This window comes from Polypterus senegalus, chromosome 6, assembly GCF_016835505.1.
Source record: "Polypterus senegalus isolate Bchr_013 chromosome 6, ASM1683550v1, whole genome shotgun sequence".
Taxonomy (NCBI): domain Eukaryota; kingdom Metazoa; phylum Chordata; class Cladistia; order Polypteriformes; family Polypteridae; genus Polypterus; species Polypterus senegalus.
In genome coordinates this window covers 49,644,956-49,665,308 of record NC_053159.1, presented here as the reverse complement: position 1 = coordinate 49,665,308, position 20,353 = coordinate 49,644,956, and the positions used below count along the sequence as shown (strand labels likewise).

The 20,353-nt window shown below is 39.0% G+C and overlaps 1 protein-coding gene across 2 annotated transcripts in view; it reads right to left on the bottom strand.

The window, feature by feature from the left end:
• Positions 1-20,353, bottom strand: part of nphp4 (nephronophthisis 4) — a 720,990-nt gene that overhangs the window by 134,830 nt on the left and 565,807 nt on the right. For both annotated transcript variants that reach the window (XM_039755993.1, XM_039755992.1), the window contains exon 15: positions 13,182-13,373. In XM_039755993.1, the coding sequence (XP_039611927.1) occupies positions 13,182-13,373 (192 nt within the window). The remainder of the gene's footprint in view (positions 1-13,181; positions 13,374-20,353) is intronic.

Sequence of the window (20,353 nt, the reverse complement as noted above, 5' to 3'; positions counted from 1 at the left end):
CATTTTTGTGGTAAATTGTCACCGCACCTTCCCATTTCTTCTATTATATCCGGCTGTCTTTGGAGTGGTTTGTACATTTTGCACTACCTGGTCAGCACAGTTACAGTACTGAAATGGAGAGTGAAGGACAGATGACTGCAGAGTTGAACGAACAATACTCAAGAAAGAAGGGATGAGGGTGAAGACTGTCACTACAGAGCACAACATTGTTGTAATATTAGTCACCTTTGCTCTGTTATGCATCCGAGTGATTTAAAACTGAGACGCCCCACCCGCAAGATGGCAACTAAGAAAAAAAGTGAAAAACACAAGATGAAAACTGGGAATTTAAAGCCGAATAGGAAGAAAATTATGCTTTTATGCAAAACTCAATGGGTCTACCAACATGTCTAATTTACAATGAAAAGTTATCCAATAACAAAAAAATCTAATCTCAAAACTTCACTTTTTAACAAAGCATGATATATTTGCAAAGAAATATTCTTTCGGAGAAGAAAGTGGTGACAGAATTAAAGCAAAAATGCAACAATCAATGTCGGTATTCAGCAGCTGGATAAAATCTTGAAGTAGTGTGACCGCAGCAAGCCTTGCTGTTTCTCGGAAAGCATGGAAAACCTTTCACAAACGGAGAATATATAAAAAAGTACTTTTAAAATTTGGCCAAACATCTCTACTCTGACTTCAAAAATAAAGTAGATATTATTAAAAAGATAAAGATACTCCACTATCCACAAAAACTCTTCATAACAGATTAATTAAGATGTGAAAGAATGTGACAGATAAACAGATCAATGATATAAAATTGGCATCTGTATTTTCTTTGGCATGTTCTGGGGTGGTATGTTTATGACAAAAGGTCTCCATGAAGAATTACTGGCTTTGATACCTCTTAAAGGAAAACCTCAAGGTGAAGATATTTCTGCAGCAATTTTGGAATTTTTGACTGTTAGGGAAATTGACATCAATAAATTGCTATCTATCACTACAGATGGCGCACCCAGTATGATGGGCAAAAATAAAGGCTTTGTTACCCTCTTCAAACAAAATGTGGAGCACAATGTTTTTACGTTTCACTCTATTATTCATCAAGAAGCACCATGTGTGCAGTCATTTCCCATTGAAGTTGTAAAGGTGTTGGATTTGATAGTAAAAATAATCAACTAAATAATGGCAAGAGGATTTAATCACAGGCAGTTCTGCCCCATTTTTGAAGATGAAACCAGTCAACATTCCGACCTTCTTTTGCACAATAAAGTTTGTTGTTTATCCAGAGAAGCAGTTATGAAACGCTTCGCTTCATTCCTTGAACATATTAAGACCTTTTTAAGTCAAAAGGAACACAAATATCCAGAGTTATGTGATTAAGAATGGTTTCAGAGATTTTAATTTACTGTTGATATGAAAACACACTTAAACCACCTGAATCACAAGCTACAAGGTAGAAGTAATGCTGCAAATATACTTCAAGAAACCATCCTTTCCTTCGAACAACAACTTCTTTTGTTTGCAGAAGACTCGAACAGTGAAAATCTGTTTCATTGTAAAACTTTAAAAACCCATATGGAAACTACTGGAAGTGTCATTGATAGCAAGTTTTTTTTTTTTTTTCTTTTTCTGGCAGCTATTGCAAAAATACATGATTTAATTTACAGGACGCTTCAAAAAATTCAGAGATGAGAAGTCCACTCTTTCGTTCTTGACAAAACCACTTGGAACCAAGCTGGGAAAGATGTGCAGCAGGTTAGGGTAATAAAGGATAAAGATGGAAATGTACTCACAAGCGAGGAGAGTGTGTTGAGCAGATGGAAAGAGAACTTTGAGAGGCTGACGAACGAAGAGAACGAGAGAGAGAAGAGTTTGGATGATGTGGAGATAGTGAATCAGGAAGTGCAACGGATTAGCAAGGAGGAAGTAAGGACAGCAATGAAGAGGATGAAGAATGGAAAAGCCGTTGGTCCACATGACATACCTGTGGAAGCATAGAAGTGTGTAGGAGAGATGGTAGTGGAGTTTTTAACCAGATTGTTTAATGAACTCTTGGAAAGTGAGAGGATGCCTGAGGAGTGGAGAAGAAGTGTACCGGTGCTGATATTAAGAATAAGGGAAATGTTCAGGACTGTAGTAACTACAGGGGGATAAAAATTGATGTGTCACAGCAAGAAGTTATGGGAAAGAGTAGTGGAAGCTAGGTTAAGAAGTGAGGTGATGATTAGTGAGCAGCAGTATGGGTTCATGCCAAGAAAGAGCACCACAGACGCAATGTTTGCTCTGAGGGTGTTGATGGACAAGTGCAGAGAAAGCCAGAAGGAGTTGCATTGCATCTTTGTGGACCTGGAGAAACCATATGACAGGGTGCCTTGAGAGGAGCTGTGGCATTGTATGAGGAAGTTGGGAGTGGCAGAGAAGTAGTAAGAGTTGTACAGGATATGTACGAGGGAAGTGTGACTGTGGTGAGGTCTGCGGTAGGAGTGACAGATACATTCAAGGTAGGGGTGGGATTACATCAGGGATCGGATCTGAGCCCTTTCTTATTTGCAATGGTAATGGACAGGCTGACAGATGAGATTAGACAAGAGTCCCCATGGACTATGATGTTTGTTGACAATATTGTGATCTGTAGCGATAGTAGGGAGCAGGTTCAGGACACCCTGGAGAGGTGGAGATATGCTCTGGAGAGGAGAGGAATGAAGGTCAGTAGAAACAAAACAGAATACATGTGTGTAAATGAGAGGGAGGTCAGCAGAATGGTGAGGATGCAAGGAGTAGAGTTGGCGAAGGCAGAAGAGTTTAAATACTTAGGAACAACAGTACAGAGTAATGGCGATTGTGGAAGAGAGGTGAAAAAGAGAGTGCAGGCAGGGTGGAACGGGTGGAGAGGAGTGTCATGAGTGATTTGTGACAGACAGATATCAGCAAGAATGAAAGGGAAGATCTACAGGATGGTAGCAAGACCAGCTATGTTATATGAGTTGGAGACGGTGGCACTGACCAGAAAGCAGGAGACAGAGCTGGAGGTAGCAGATGTAAAGATGCTAAGATTTGCATTGGGTATGACAAGGATAGATAGGATGAGAAATGAGTACATTAGAGGGTCAACCGAAGTTGGACGGTTGGGAGACAAAGTCAGAGAGGTGAGATTGCGTTGGTTTGGACATGTGCAGAGGAGAGATTCTGAGAATATTGGGAGAAGGATGCTAAGGATAGAACTGCCAGGCAAGAGAAAAAGAGGAAGGCCTAAGTGAAGGTTTATGGATGTGGTGAGAGAGGACATGCAGGTGATGGGTATAACAGAACAAGATGCAGAGGACAGAAAGATATGGAAGAAGATGATCCACTGTGGCAACCCCTAACAGGAGCAGCCGAAAGAAGAAGACTGTATCTGTGTTTGATCTTCATATATTTTCATATTACATTCTACTGCTATTTGGCCTATCACTAATTTTGTGCACATTTTACTTTCTTGTTTTACATTGAAGTGGGCTGGGATTTGTACGGCTGTCTTTAATTTCCTCTGTTTGAAGTATCTCATATAAGTTATTCTCAACACTGTCAGTGCTGCACCTCTTTTATTTGCTTTATTATCAATTATTAATCCTCAAATTATATATTAATACAGCACTGTAATCGTTTAACGCAGCCTGTAATGGTGCATGCTATATTAAGACATATTAACATCTGGGTTGACTAAAGAATATACTGATGATATTTCTGTCAATCATTTTGAAATATTTACTTAATATCACATGTTTTTAATTATGATATACTGCTTAAAAATATTAAGGGAACGCTTAAATCACACATCGGACCTCGATGAATGAAATATTTAAGTGGAAAATCTTTACTAATTTGTTGAGAACATGATGATGTAACAATGGTCAATGGAAACCAAAATTGCCAACCCACTGAGGGCTGGATTCAACATTACACCGAAAAGTCAAATAATGACATCTCAGGCTGATCCAACTTGTGTGAATTTCATCACAGCAACTCATAATGTGACTCAGTAGTGTGTATGGCTCCCACGTGCACCTGTAGGCACTCCCAACAACATCTGGGCAAGCTGCTGAGGAGAAGGAGGGTGTTGTCATGGGGATGTCTTCTCAGACCTGGAGTAAGGCATCAGTGAGATCCTGACCTGGAGTAAGGCATCAGTGAGATCCTGGACAGTCTGTGGTGCTACCTGGGGGTGTCCGATGCACTGATACATAATGTTACAGAGATTCTTAGTTGTATTCAGGTCAGGGGAATGTGCAGACCAGTCAATGGCATCAATATCTTTATCTTCCAGGAATTACCCATATACTTTGGCCACAACATGGCAGGCCAAATGAGGCTAGGCATTGCCCTGCACCAGAAAGAGCCCAGGGCCCACTGCACCAGTATATGGTCTGACAATGGCTCTGAGGATTTCATTCTGGAACCTAACAGCAGTCAGGGTAGCACTGCCTAGCACATGGAGGTCTGTGTGATGTCCAAGGATATGCCTCCTCAGACCATAACTGATCTGCCATCAAACTGGTCATGCCAGATGAGGTAGCAGGCTGTATAATGTTGCTCATGGCATCTCCAGACTCTTTCAAGTCCGTTATATGCGCTCATTGGGAACTTGCTGTCATATGCGAAGAAAACAGGGTGCCAATGGCAGAGCTGCTAATTGTTGTATTCTCTGGTGAATACTAATTGAGCTCTGATGGGCTGTGAGCACAGTTCCCACAAGAGGTTGGTCAGGGCTCTCATGCCTTCCTCATGGAGTCTGTTTCTGACAATCTGCTCAGAAACATGCACATCAGTACTCAGCTGGAAGCTATTTTGTAGGTCACTGGCAGTGCTCCTCCTGTTCCTACTTGCACGAAAGAGCAGATGCTGGTTCTGCTGCTGGGTTGATGCACTTCTACTGCCCTGTCCAGCTCTCCTTGTGTAATGGCCTGTCTCCTGGTATCTCCTTCATGCTCTTGAGACTGTGTTGACACACTGTTTTGAGACACAGCAAAGTTTCTAGCAATGGCACTTGTGGGGGTTTTCTTCCTGTTGCCTTTCCAGTGTGCTTGTCACTTTCATTCGCACCAAAGCAGTTGAAGTTCATTCACAATTGCTTATGCTTCCTAACGGAACAGATTGATATCCCAGAAGCTTAACTGACTTGGTGTCATACTGTGATGATCAAGTATTCCCTTATTTTTTTTTTGAGCAGTGTATATGCTGAAAGTATCTCAAGAAATAAAATTGTGGCATCTAAAATGGGAATCAGAGGTCCTAAAATATTAAAATCAGCATTAGTTCCATAATGCAAAAATACTTTACTAACAATTTGCTAACACACACATTATCAGATTATCAAGCACTACATAATACTGTAATAATTTGAAAGTTTTAGTCTTTTTTGTAACAATAATGAACTTAATGCATATTTTATGGGTGTTTTTTGGGGGTGGGGGTCACTTACATTAATCTGTGTTTTAATAGAGTTTGAAGGCTGATTGATATGGATCGGTTTTAAACTTAAAGTATATGTTTAGTGTTAACAAGCTTCTGTAATAGATAATTCATCGCAGTTCCAATTTTAGCTGATTTGGAATGTTTACTTTAAAAAAAACAGTATTTTAGGTGAGGCTCTCTGGCTTCCTAGCCAGTCACCTTACTGTGACAGGGAGCTGTTTAAGATATTAATGGAATCAGAGTTGAATCACATTGAGTCTTATTTCTGTGACAGGCATGAACTCCTCTCCTTTCCCACCCACACTACAGACACACAACCCCAAAGCAAGCATCAAAAAAGCAGAATGTCAGCAAACAGAAGAACACAGATTAATGTGACTGCCATTTCAAAGGTTGGCATCTCAATTTGGTCTCACAGATCACTGCTGAAATTCACAGAGCAGTGTTCCCAAGCTTGTCATAACAAGCTGACAGGGAGGTAGAGCAGATTACCTATTATTAACTGAGTTGCTAGCTAAAATGAAACAAACAGTAAAAAATGAGATACTGTGGGTATTGTGTAGAAAGTTGGATTGGCAGATACAAATTGGCCCATTATGAGTGCCACTGATCATGCATATGTCTGCCTTGTGCCTAATGTTGCCAGGATATTCTTTAGTTCCTGCAAAATATGTACCATACTTGAAAAAATGGGACAAGAAAATGAGATGAAAGGAAGGAAATACACATAGATTATTAAGACAAACACTCACAGATATAGAGAATCATTGATTTTTCCCTTGTGAACAATATGGATAATCTTCTCCAGACAGCAAGACCCATTTATTTTATTTTCTAAGTATTAGATTAGCAGCTTTATTTACCATAGATCACCAGGACATCAAAATCCCTACCCTTAATGAAACTAGGAAACATAGCTTAAAAAATATATAAAACATCCTGCACAACGCATATCTCACAATAACAATAAACGAGTAGAAACACAGATAGACAGACAGACAGGGAGGTAAAAGAAATATCACCCCCATGTCAGTCTGTCCTTTATCTTGTAACTGGTTAAGATGAACATGAACATAATGGAAAAGGCATTATGGGGTAGAAGCCAAGTTGAATAACCACTTTTCTCATTACTGTTGTTAATTCATGTTGGTTCTGAGGTTTTACTGTCACATGAAAACAGTTTAGCAACTGGTTTAGTGAAGGCACATTTATTTTTGTCACGGATGATGTCTCATACTATCTTTTAAAAGCCCGGGATATGCCAAATATGCTACATAAAGCAGTGCTGATAATAATGAAAGAACACAAAAAGCAATAAACAAGAAAAATATGCTGAAAAACACAACCATGCCTCAGAAAAAAACACATCAGATAAAAATATTCTCAACAGACTGTTATTGTACTCATAAAGGTCTGGTGCAAAATATATCTCTGTGATCTACATTTCAAGCTGCTTCCACTATAAAAAATAGAAGAAACAATACTGCAAAATCCAAGATGTAAAATGCCCCATAGCATAGAGTTCATGGCTCACAGTCAATTATAGTTTATGAAATCATTCTGGACAGATGGATTAGAAATCACTCCATTGCTACTTGAAAATAATTGGGGACTTTATTCTCATTTATAGCATGCTTGTGATTTTGGTCCAATTAAATCAAACAGTTCTGTAAATAAAACACCAGCACAGATTAAAAGGAGAATGCTGGTGACATGAATTAGCTGGAGTATCACTGGGGATGTGAGCTGCTAGCTGTATGCACTAAAAGTGACAACACCAATTTCTTCTGCCATATACTTGAAGAATCCTCACAGGCAATTGGCATTTTTGTGAATAAATGACACATTATTAATAAATAAATGTGCATCTTCATGGGCCTAAAAGAAATACATACATATACAGTGAATTCAGAACGTATTCATGCCCCTTCACATTTTTGCTATGTTGTAGCCTTCTGCTAAAATCATTTGAAGTTTTTTTCCCCATATCAAGCAACACTGAATATCCCAAAAAGGCAAAGAAAAAACAGACTTTTGCAAATTTATTAAAAAAAGAAAGAAAAAAACAGTGAAACATCACACTGAAACAAGCATTAACACCTTTTAGTCAGTACTTTGTTAAAGAACTCAGGGCAACATTTACAGCCTGGAGTCTTCTTGAGTATGATGCAACATTCTTTGCAAACAATTGATTTTGCAATTTCCTGTTATTCTTCTATGCAAATCCTCTCATGCTCTGTTCGGCTGCCTGTACTCTGCCTGGGCCACTCGAACTTTGTAGAGTTGACACTAAGCCACTCCTGTGTTGTTTTTACTTTTACTTGGAAGATGAACCTTCTTGCCACTCTGAGGTCCAAAGCTCTTTAGTAGAACATTAAAGATAATTCCATACTTTGATCTGTTCAGCTTTCCCTCAATCCTACCTAGTTTCCAAGTCCCTGCCACTGAAAATAAATCCCCAGTACGATGCTGTCACCACCAAGCTTTACTGTTAGAATGGAACTGCAAAGGTAATGAGTGATGCCCACTTTCCTCCAGACACAATGCTAATCTTGCTCTCATCAGCCCAGAGAATGTTGTTTGTCGTAGTTTGAGAGTCCTTTAGGTTCTTGAAGTGTTTTGTGATTAATGATAAAATAAAATTACCAAACAATTTAGATCCTATTGCAATAATATATTGGCTTTAGACCACTGGCTACACATATTATATATATATACTGTATATATATATACACTAGCAAAATACCCGTGCTTCGCAGCGGAGAAGTAGTGTGTTAAAGAAGTTATGAAAAAGAAAAGGAAACATTTTAAAAATAAAGTAACATGATTATCAATATAATTGTTTTGTGTTATGAGTGTTGCTGTCATATATATATATATATATATATATATATATATATATATATATATATATATATATATATATATATATATATACATACACACACACATATAAACATATATGCATATACATATAAACATATCTACATATACACATATCTATCTCTATATATATATATATACATATATATATATATATATACACATACATATATATCTACATATATATATATACTGTAAATGGCAAAATCCTGCGCTTCGCAGCGACGAAGAACTGCTTTTAAATTTTTATTAAGAAGAAAAGAAAACCTTTTTAAACTGAGGGAAAATATACCAATAACTCTCTGTTAAGAATCTCTTTGTATAGCACGTTGTCAGTTCAGCAGTCCGGTTGTAATATGACCAAGCTGTGCACTGAGATTACTTTTGAGAATGCAACGTATAGTTTTGTCCAGGAGGAAAGCAATGTTGCCTCAAATCAATGGCAACCTTTTGTAGGGTGTGTCCCTGAGACTTACTAATTGTCATCACGAAGCAGAGCCTTACTGGAAATTTGAGGCATTTCAATTGAAATGGGAGATCAGAGGGTATAACGGTGAAGCCAGGAATACATTCAGAGTGTGGCGCTCTGCTGTTTTTTTGTGTAGCTGCCTTCACACAGCTTCTCCGCTGTTTTATAAACGAACGCCATATAAGGCCATCGTTTCTCCTTGCTTCGCGGTTCTGTACTGTTTTATTGTTTGTTTATTACAATTCTTATAGTTATTGTGTAGCTATTTGAGACTTACTTTACTGTTCAGGGGCCTCATGTATAAACGGTGCGTACGCACAGAAATGTTGCGTAAGAACTTTTCCACGTTCAAATCGCGATGCATAAAACCTACACTTGGCGTAAAGCCACGCAATTTTCCACGGTACCTCATGCCTTGTCGTACGCAAGTTCTCCGCTCGGTTTTGCAAACTGGCGGCACCCAACATCAAAGCAGTGCTACTGTTCCTGTGTGGTTACACCTTATTTTCCTGACGCGACTTTATAAATACACCAAAACTAACCGCATATTGTTTATTAGTGTAATGTATCTGATTGTAATTAACTTGTAACAATATAAGGGTCCAGGGAATAGCCATAGTATTCCAAATACCATAACTGTTTTAGCGTTGTTACTCTCACTTCTTCTTCTTCTTTCAGCTCCTCCCGTTAGGAGTTGCCACAGCAGATCATCTTTTTCCATATTTCTCTCACTGCACCACTCAGAGTATTTATATCACTGTATCTGAGTGTGAATCACAGCAGCAGCTGATCGGAAAGGGAATTATCGGTATACAGCTTCAAGGACACGCGGTCTCAGCCACTGCAAAACGTTTTAAAGCCTTTTCTGCACGGACCTCGCAGTTCAGAAACAGTTTCATCCCAAGAACTTTAAATGCATTCAATCAATTGCTCCTTGTAGAACTGTGTGTACTTATAAGTACAATGACCCCACTGTAAACTTGCACTACAGTTATAATATCGCACAACCTGAGCCACTTTATAAAGCGCGTATTTACATATGATGACAATATCATTTTAAGGTGAAATGCAGCAAAATATGTTTATTAAATTATACAGATAAAACTTTAACTTCATTTAAATAATATATATTCTTCACTGGGAGTGTCGTTAAGGATAGAATAATTAAACATGTACTACGAAGATATTTCAATGTTCTTTAAACGTTTTGAAGAATCGGCGCTAAGCTTACAGATGGCTTAACGTCTATTACAGAGCTGATTGTATGGCGATCGGTTACTTGGGGAAAGAAAAGCACTGACTGCAGTGACGGCTACACCAATATATATTGAATATAAAACAGAAAGAGAAAATAACAACACAGCTAAAAACGCAGCGACAAATTTCGGCAAAAGTTAAATGCTTGTGTCATGAGCACGAGGTGGCTGTGCAGTGTCTGCAACGGACGTGGCCATCCACTGTGCATAAGCTACCTTACTGACGAGCGGGCGAAGGAGCCACCGATTCTTCCTCTGCCCAGTGCCACCACAAGCCTAGAGCCGCCCCTGAGTACTGCTGCAATAAATTATTTCATCGAAGTGAAACCCATGTTTAATAACGTGCTTTAACTCCTATCATCATGAAAATGACATCACGTATACATCTCAGTATTTTAGTTGTTCAGAGAGCTGTAATATCACGAATGTAATGGACTCTGTGTCCAGTTGGAGGAAGAGAGCCGGTTTAAGAAGCAAGTAGTGATTCACACACACAGAGCACATAGAAGATCAAATACAAAACAAAACATTTAACGTGCTACTTTAATTACGATGTGAATTTGAGAAACTGGTTAATTAAACGATTTTAAGATGAAGTTTATGATGTTCTACTTTAATGACAAAATAAACTACGTGATTAAAGTGGAAATGTCGAGATTGAAGTTGACATTTCGTGCTTTTTCCCCACTGTGTGTCTTTTTCTCTGTACCCTAATAAGCTTTCATATGACACTCAGACAGTGGGCTTACAACTCGGCTTTTCACGGCGACTTTGATATGTGACTTCTTTTTTATTTCCGGCACTGTGCGATTTTGTGACTGTGAGCTATCAAGTTTCTCCAACACGCTATGTCACTCGATCAACTTCCTTTTGTTGATTATACCACAGTTTATTTGAACAAACAGTATGTTTTTCCTTTGCCTCCACTTGGTATTCGCTGAAATTCTTACATTTTCCCCTGTGCTTTTCCCATTGTCTTTTCACAGAAGGCTGAGCTTAAAGGCCAATTTATATTGATTTGCATATTCAAAGAGGCGTAATTCTGGGAGGAGTTGGGGCGTTACATAAAGCGCGTGCACGAGCGTTAGTTTTCACGCTGATCGGGATTTATGTAGCGGAAGAACATGGAAGTTGGAGTACGCACAGATTCCTACATCTGGATTTTTCTGTGCGTAAGCACATTTTGGCTTTTGTGCTTACGCCATATTATAGTGCGAGTTCTACGCACGGAGTTATACATGAGGCCCCAGGTACCCATTTCCTTTATTTAATTTGCGGCATGTACGTTATTTTTTGTTCGTTTATTACGATTATAGATATTTATTGATTCCCTTCTTTAGCTGACTGCCTGCTCATATAAGACGCTCTGCTGGTTTTTTGTGAAACAGCCTTTACACAGCTTCTCCGGTCTTTTATAAATGAACGACATATAAAGCCATCACCTTGTCCATTGTGTAATGCGTTTTTTGAACAGGTTTGATGCATGGAAGTGATCACTTGTACTGCATTCAGTCAGTTCACGTGAGCTGCTCTCTTGTGTTATGTTGCAATGTCCGCGGGTTTATTTAATGTTAAGACCCGGCACTTAAAAGTTTCTTGCTGCACTCCGGTTGTAATATGACGAAGCTGCACGAGCTCACTTTTGAGAATGCAATGTATAGTTGTCCAGGAAAAAAGAAATCTTGCCTGAAATCAATGGCATTGTTTTGTAGGGTCTGTCCCTGAGACTTATTACTTGTCATCGTGCAGCAGAGCCTTACTGGAAATTGGAGGCATCTGAATTGAAATGGGAGATCAGAGGGTATAAAGGGGATGCGAGGAATACATTGAGTGTGGAGAAACTCTAGAGACAGTGTGTGTATTAACTTGTGGATTTTTCTGTGAGTATTTGGTGGCAGCGTGGCGAAGTTGCTTCCGCAAGACCGCGTTAGCTGTGGAGCTCAACTTGGAGCATATTCTTTTCCTACCTTGTCAATTGTGTAATGCGTTTTTTGAACAGGTTTGATGCATGTAAGTGATCACTCGTACTGCGTTCAGTCAGTTCACGTGAGCTGCTCTCTTGTGTGGTGTTGTGATGTCCACGGCTTTATTTAATGTTAGCTAAGACCTGGCACTTAAAAGTTTCTCGCTACAGCAATTTTAACTCCGTTACAAAGTGATCCAAAGTCTCGTTTATACCTCGTGTCCTCTCATTAAACTTGTATCTCTCGAATAAAGTATTCAGCGTTTTGCTTCAACGCTCTTTGGGAGCTCTTCCTTCTTTTCTACGTACTGCGGTCACAGTCAGTTCACGTGATTACGTGGGAGTCGTGATGATGTCACACGCAGCTCCGCCCCCATGGCTATCGAGCTAACATCCATTACAGTATATGGAGAAAAATAGGTTCCAGTTATGACCATTACGCGTAGAATTTCGAAATGAAACCTGCCCAACTTTTGTAAGTAAGCTGTAAGGAATGAGCCTGCCAAATTTCAGCCTTCTACCTACACGGGAAGTTGGAGAATTAGTGATGAGTGAGCGAGTGAGTGAGTCAGTCAGTCAGTCAATGAGGGCTTTGCCTTTTATTAGTATATATATATATATATATATATATATATATATATATATATATATATATATATATATATATAAATACAATGACAGTTAAGTTTTAGGGGCTTAAGAACCAATAACTTACTTACATAAATTTTAGTTAAAAAGTTGAAGTCTAGTATTTTAGTTTGCTGTTTGAGTTTGAGCTAAGTTGTTTCTATATTGTAGTATCTTTGTATTATTAATCCAGTCCAAAACAAAATCCTTTTTGGTACTGCTAATAATTATGTACACTTTCAGACAAAACAAATTTTTATAAATTTATTGATTCAAAAGTTGAAGTACCCCACCAGTACACAGTGCTCATTAATTGCCTAACTTGGACAGTCACAGAAGTAAATCGGCAAACTCTCCTTGCTTGAACCGAATATACATTACCAACCAGCAAAAATCTTTATCTATTTCATTAGCTACATTGTAGGAATGTTCCATTAATCAAAATGTGAAAAAATATGTCAAAATATTTTTAAACATATGCTAAGAGCAAAGACAAACTAAAATCTCCCATAGGTTCAGAGAAATAATTGACTCCTCATTGACATACCTTGTGAAAGCAAGAAACTGCAGGACAATCTCATTAGACAGAAGAAAGTCTCCTTCTTCTTGTAGAGGATCAAAGCTGACTGGGTCAGATGGGTGGGTGACTTCTGCTATCTCATTATGACAATCCAGAATGTCAGGAAAGCCAGAAGTGTGAAACTGTGCCAGAGACCTCCTGGACATAGTAACACTTGAGCTGAAAAAGAACCACAGGTTAGTGGTCTCAAAGAGAAATATTTGTCACCCGCTTCAAAGCCAATGATTAGGAGGTAGCCTTACCATTTTCAGAATATTTCACAACCCTTCAAGTTTGTACATGGAAATGTACTTGAGCATGAGAAAATATATACAAGATAACTGAAAAACATGATGTGGGACCCAGGCAATAAATAATAAGAGCAACAAACATAGAGTGCCCACCATAATGTTTGGGACAAAGACACATTTTTATTTTATTTACCCTTCTGGTCCACTTTCAAAAAATAAAAATGAACCAATTCAAATATGAGAAAAGTGCACATTGCAGACTTTAATTTATGAGTATTTGCATACATTTTGGTTACACTGTGTAGAAATGACAAAATGTTTCTATTTTTTTTGTTTTTTCTGTCCTCCCTGGCTATCGGACCTTACTTTTATTCTATGTTAATTAGTGTTCCCTAATTTGAATTACAGTGGTGTGAAAAACTATTTGCCCCCTTCCTGATTTCTTATTCTTTTGCATGTTTGTCACACAAAATGTTTCTGATCATCAAACACATTTAACCATTAGTCAAATATAACACAAGTAAACACAAAATGCAGTTTTTAAATTATGGTTTTTATTATTTAGGGAGAAAAAAAAATCCAAACCTACATGGCCCTGTGTGAAAAAGTAATTGCCCCATTGTTAAAAAATAACCTAACTGTGGTGTATCACGCCTGAGTTCAATTTCCATAGCCACCCCCAGGCCTGATTACTGCCACACCTGTTTCAATCAAGAAACCACTTAAATAGGAGCTGCCTGACACAGAGAAGTAGACCAAAAGCACCTCAAAAGCTAGACATCATGCCAAGATCCAAAGAAATTCAGGAACAAATGAGAACAGAAATAATTGAGATCTATCAGTCTGGTAAAGGTTATAAAGCCATTTCTAAAGCTTTGGGACTCCAGTGAACCACAGTGTGAGCCATTATCCACAAATGGCAAAAACATGGAACAGTGGTGAACCTTCCCAGGAGTGGCCAGCCGACCAAAATTACCCCAAGAGCGCAGAGACGACTCATCCGAGAGGTCACAAAAGACCCCAGGACAACGTCTAAAGAACTGCAGGCCTCACTTGCCTCAATTAAGGTCAGTGTTCACAACTCCACCATAAGAATGAGACTGGGCAAAAATGGCCTGCATGGCAGATTTCCAAGACGCAAACCACTGTTAAGCAAAAAGAACATTATGGCTCGTCTCAATTTTGCTAAGAAACATCTCAATGATTGCCAAGCTTTTTGGGAAAATACCTTGTGGACTGATGTGACAAAAGTTGAACTTTTTGGAAGGCAAATGCCCCATTACATCTGGCGTAAAAGGAACACAGCATTTCAGAAAAAGAACATCATACCAACAGTAAAATATGGTGGTGGTAGTGTGATGGTCAGGGGTTGTTTTGCTGCTTCAGGACCTGGAAGGCTTGCTGTGATAGATGGAACCATGAATTCTACTGTCTACCAAAACATCCTGAAGGAGAATGTCCGGCAATCTGTTCGTCAACTCAAGCTGAAGCGATCTTGGGTGCTGCAACAGGACAATGACCCAAAACACACCAGCAAATCCACCTCTGAATGGCTGAAGAAAAACAAAATGAAGACTTTGGAGTGGCCTAGTCAAAGTCCTGACCTGAGTCCAATTGAGATGCTATGGCATGACCTTAAAAAGGTGGTTCATGCTAGAAAACCCTCAAATAAAGCTGAATTACAACAATTCTGCAAAGATGAGTGGGCCAAAATTCCTCCAGAGCGCTGTAAAAGACTCATTGCAAGTTATCGCATAAGCGCTTGATTGCAGTTATTGCTGCTAAGGGTGGCCCAACCAGTTATTAGGTTCAAGGGGCAATTACTTTTTCACACAGGGCCATGTAGGTTTGGTTTTTTTTTCTCCCTAAATAATAAAAACCATCATTTAAAAACTGCATTTTGTGTTTACTTGTGTTGTATTTGACTAATGGTTAAATGTGTTTGATGATCAGAAACATTTTGTGTGACAAACATGCAAAAGAATAAGAAATCAGGAAGGGGGCAAATAGTTTTTCACACCACTGTACTTATTTTGTCTTTTTTCTCTTTCTTCATCATGTAAAGCACTTTGAGCTACTTTGTATGAAAATGTGCTATATAAATAAATGTTGTTGTTGTTATATGGTCCCCCCACTTAAGGACACCATAACATTCGGGACACAGCAATGGTAGATATATTAAAGCAGTCGTACTTAGTACTTAGTTGCATATCCCTTGCATGCAATGACTGGTTGAATCACCAGGTGCTGAGTATCTTCTCTGGTGATGCTCAACCAAGCCTTTAATGTAGCCATCTTCAGCTCCTGCTTGTTTCAGGGGTTTGTGCCCTTAAGATTTCTCTTCAGCATATGGAAACCATGGACAATTGGATTTAAATTAGGCGAATGGCTTGGCCATTCAAGAATTTTCCAATTTTTAGTTTTGAAAAACTCCTGTACTGCCTTAGCAGTATGTTTGGGATCATTATCTTGTTGTCTGTAGGTATTTACTGGAACTTGTGTCGAAAAGATGTTTCTAGCAGTTACATCATCAGTGAAGATAAGTGTTTCAGTACCTGTGGCAGCCATACATGCTCAAGCCATAACATCCCCACCGCCATGTTTAACAGATGAGGTAGTATGCTTTGGATCTGGGGCATTTCCTATTTGTACAAATTGCTCTTGCTATGACTCTGACACAGGTTAATCTTTGCCTGGTCTGTCCACAAGACTGTTTTCTAGAATGTTGCAGGCTCTTTTAAGTATTTTTTTGCAAACTGTAATATGCACATCTTATTTCTGTGGGATACAACTGGTTTGCATCTTGTAGTGTGGCTTCAGTATTTCTGTTCATGAAGTCCTCCATTGATCTGTCTCCCGAAGACTGCTTCTGATCTGTCAGACAGAAGTTTGGGGTGCTTTCTTTACCAGAGTGGGGATTCTTCTGTCATAAGCAGTGGTGGTCTTCCTTGGCCAACCAGTCCCTTTGCAATTTCTGAGCTCACCAGTTCATTCTTTCTTCTGTAGGTAGCAGCAACCCTAGGTATATTTTGCCTGAACTAATGCAGCAATGAAACATACCTCAGCAATCACAAACACCTGAGATGCTAATCACCCTAAAAATTATGGTGCTCTGCAAAGGGGGGACCATGTTTAAAAAGTTTTGTACTTTCTATATGATGTAACTGAAATGTATGCAAAAATGCCCTTACCTTTAAGTTTGCAATGTGCACTTTAATCATGTCTGAATTGGTTCATTTGTAATTTTAAACTGTGGAGCAGCAAAGCATCCCCAAACCATAAAATTTCCAGAAAACTTGTTTTACAGCTGATATCAAGTTTTGGTTTTCACCAAACATGTCTTCTGGTACTGTGGCCAAATACCTATTTTACCTCAACTGCTCAGAGCACTTTGTTCCGGATGTCCTGGCATGTTAGTCAGTTCCTGATGATCTTTATAGACAGCAAATGCTTCCCCCTTACACACTTCCCATGTAAAAAAAAATTATAGAGCTTCTGTCTAATGGGAGACTTATGTACTTTGACATTAACAGTGGGATGTGCTATCTTTTAAGTCCTATGATGAAATTCTGTGGTTCTTAGAGACTATCTTCTTGGTAGTGGGATGGTTGATTTCCAGTTTGGAATTTTTTAAATTCCTTTCCCAGACTCATAGAAATCTACAACTTAATGATAATATTAATACATTTTATTTATACAGCACCTTTCCCATGCTCAATGCGCTTCACAGAGTCTCAGAAAGATCGCAGGGTATATAGTGCACTTGGGAAGTATTCACAGTGCATCACTTTTTCCACATTTTGTTATGTTACAACCTTATTCCAAAACGGATAAAATTCATTTTTTTTCCTCAGAATTCTACACACAACACCACATAATGATAATGTGAAAAAAGTTTACTTGAGGTTTTTTGCAAATTTATTAAAAATAAAAAACTGAGAAATCACATGTATATAAGTATTCATAGCCTTTGCTCAATACTTTTCCGATGCACCTTTGGCAGCAATGACAGCCTCAAGTCTTTTTGAATATGATGCCACAAGCTTGGCACACCTATCCTTGGCTAGTTTCGCCCATTCCTCTTTGCAGCAACTCTTAAGCTCAATCAGGTTGGATTGGAAGCGTCGGTGCACAGCCATTTTAAGATCTCTCCAGAGATGTTCAATCGGATTCAAGTCTGGGCTCTCGCTGGGCCACTCAAGGACATTCACAGAGTTGTCCATGAAGCAACTCCTTTGATATCTTGGCTGTGTGCTTAGGGTCGTTGTCCTGCTGAAAGATGAACCGTCGTCCCAGTCTGAGGTCAAGAGCGCTCTGGAGCAGGTTTCATCCAGGATGTCTCTGTACATTACTGCAGTCATCTTTCCCTTTATCCTGACTAGTCTCCCAGTTCCTGCCGCTGAAAAACATCCCCACAGCATGATGCTGCCACCACCATGCTTCACTGTAGGGATGGTATTGGCCTGGTGATGAGCGGTGCCTGGTTTCCTCCAAACGTGACGCCTGGCATTCACACCAAAAAGTTAAATCTTTGTCTCATCAGACCAGTTTCTCATGGTTTGAGAGTCCTTCAGGTGCCTTTTGGCAAACTCCAGGCGGGTTGCCATGTGCCTTTTACTAAGGAGTGACTTCCGTCTGGCCTCTCTATCATACAGGCCTGATTGGTGGATTGCTGCAGAGACGGTTGTCCTTCTGGAAGGTTCTCCTCTCTCCACAGAGGACCTCTGACAGAGTGACCATCGGGTTCTTGGTCACCTCCCTGACTAAGGCCCTTCTTCCCCGATCGCTCAGTTTAGATGGCCGGCCAGCTCTAGGAAGAGTCCTGGTGGTTTCAAACTTCTTCCACTTACGGATGATGGAGGCCACTGTGCTCATTGGGACCTTCAAAGCAGTATAAATTTTTCTGTAACCTTCTCCAGATTTGTGCCTCGAGACAATCCTGTCTTGGAGGTCTACAGACAATTCCTTTGACTTCATGCTTGGTTTGTGCTCTGACATGAACTGTCAACTGTGGGACCTTATATAGACAGGTGTGTGCCTTTCCAAATCATGTCCAGTCAACTGAATTTACCACAGGTGGACTCCAATTAAGCTGCAGAAACATCTCAAGGATGATCAGGGGAAACAGGATGCACCTGAGCTCAATTTTGAGCTTCATGGCAAAGGCTGTGAATACTTATGTACATGTGCTTTCTCAATGTTTTTATTTTTAATAAATTTGCAAAAATCTCAAGTAAACTTTTTTCACGTTGTCATTATGGGGTGTTGTGAGTAGAATTCCGAGGAAAAAAATGAATTTAACCCATTTTGGAATAAGGCTGTAACATAACAAAATGTGGAAAAAGTGATGCGTTGTGAATACTTTCCAGGCGCACTGTATGTAACATTGGACGCAAACATTTTCTACAAAGAACAATAAAACAGATAAATACAGGATATAAAAAGAATTAAATAGAATAAAAGATAATAAATCAGAGTAAAATGTAAAATACTAAATTCAATACTAAAAAGAAAAGCCTGAACAAATAATATAATTTGTGATACAATACACACACTCTGTGCATCTGAACAGAGAAGAAAACTGAAAGAAGGAGCAGAATTTTAGATTAAGTTAAAAGCCTTCCTTAACAGATGAGTTTAAGGTTGTTTTTAAAAGAATGAATTGGGTCAGCAGATATAATTAATATAGGGAGGTCATTCCAAAGTCTGGGCACTATACAGCTGAAGGCCCTGTCACCCACAGACTGCAGGTTAGTGTGAGGCACCACAAGAATGCCAGAATCAGAGGACATTAGTGGGCAAACATGAGCACAGCTATAGAGAAATTCACTGATGTAGGCTGGTGCAAGGCCATTTGAAGCTTATTGAAAGAATTTTATATTCAATCCTGCAAGACACAAGGAGCCTGAGAAGGCAAAGAAGGATGGGTGTTATTTGCTGACTATTGATGGTTCGAGTAAGGACTCTTGCAGCAGAGTTTTGAATCAACTGGAGTTGTGATATACGATTAGAAGTGGCACTTTCCAGTAGGGAGGTACAATGTGATAAAAGCATGGACAAGTTTCTCGACATTAGAAAAGAAGAGGAATGTGCAAACACACGATATGTCATGGAGGTGGAAGTAAGAAAGTTTCTTAAAGTGGTTTACGTGGGTGGAGTAAGAAAGGGAGGAATAAAAAATGACACCAAGATTCCTTGCAGATGAGATCGTCACCAAGAGTGAATGAAATGGAGCTCATTTTCTTAAGTTCTGATTTAGTGCCAATTTGCAGGAGTTCAGTTTTGAAGAGTTATGCTTCATCCAGGTTTTAATTTCACTGAGGCAAGTTGTGAACTGAGAAACCTCTGATTAACTTTCACTTTTAACATTGAAATAGAGTTGAACATCATCCTCATAAAAATGACAATCCAACTTTATAAGTTAAGTAATTGGTGAGTTGGGAGGCTCTTAAAATGCTCAAGAACTTTTCACAGAAAAGGTAAATGAGATTTAAGAAGTGTGGTGAGGTCCAAATATACAAGTAGTCGGCCTCATCATACAAAGCATTGTTATTAACAAATGCAGATGTGACTGGTGACAGTTTATAAAAGGGGCTGGATGGAATGGGAAAACAGGGAAAGATATAAAAGGATGATGGATTTATGTTAGTTGAACTAGTTAGATGTTTCAATTTGTTATGAAAAGACCAGAGGAATTTTTACAAACTTCAGCTGAGAAGGTAATTGGGTCAGAGGTTGAAGTAGTTTATTAACTACAGAGAACAAAATCCTTGGGTTATCATGACCAATTTTTATTATTCTGCCATAATGTATTTTCTTGGTTGCAGTTGGTGCATCTCTGTAAGCCCTTTGATAGTCATAGAAAGCCTGGACATGCACGGTGAGGCCAATCTTGTGTGCCATTTCTCA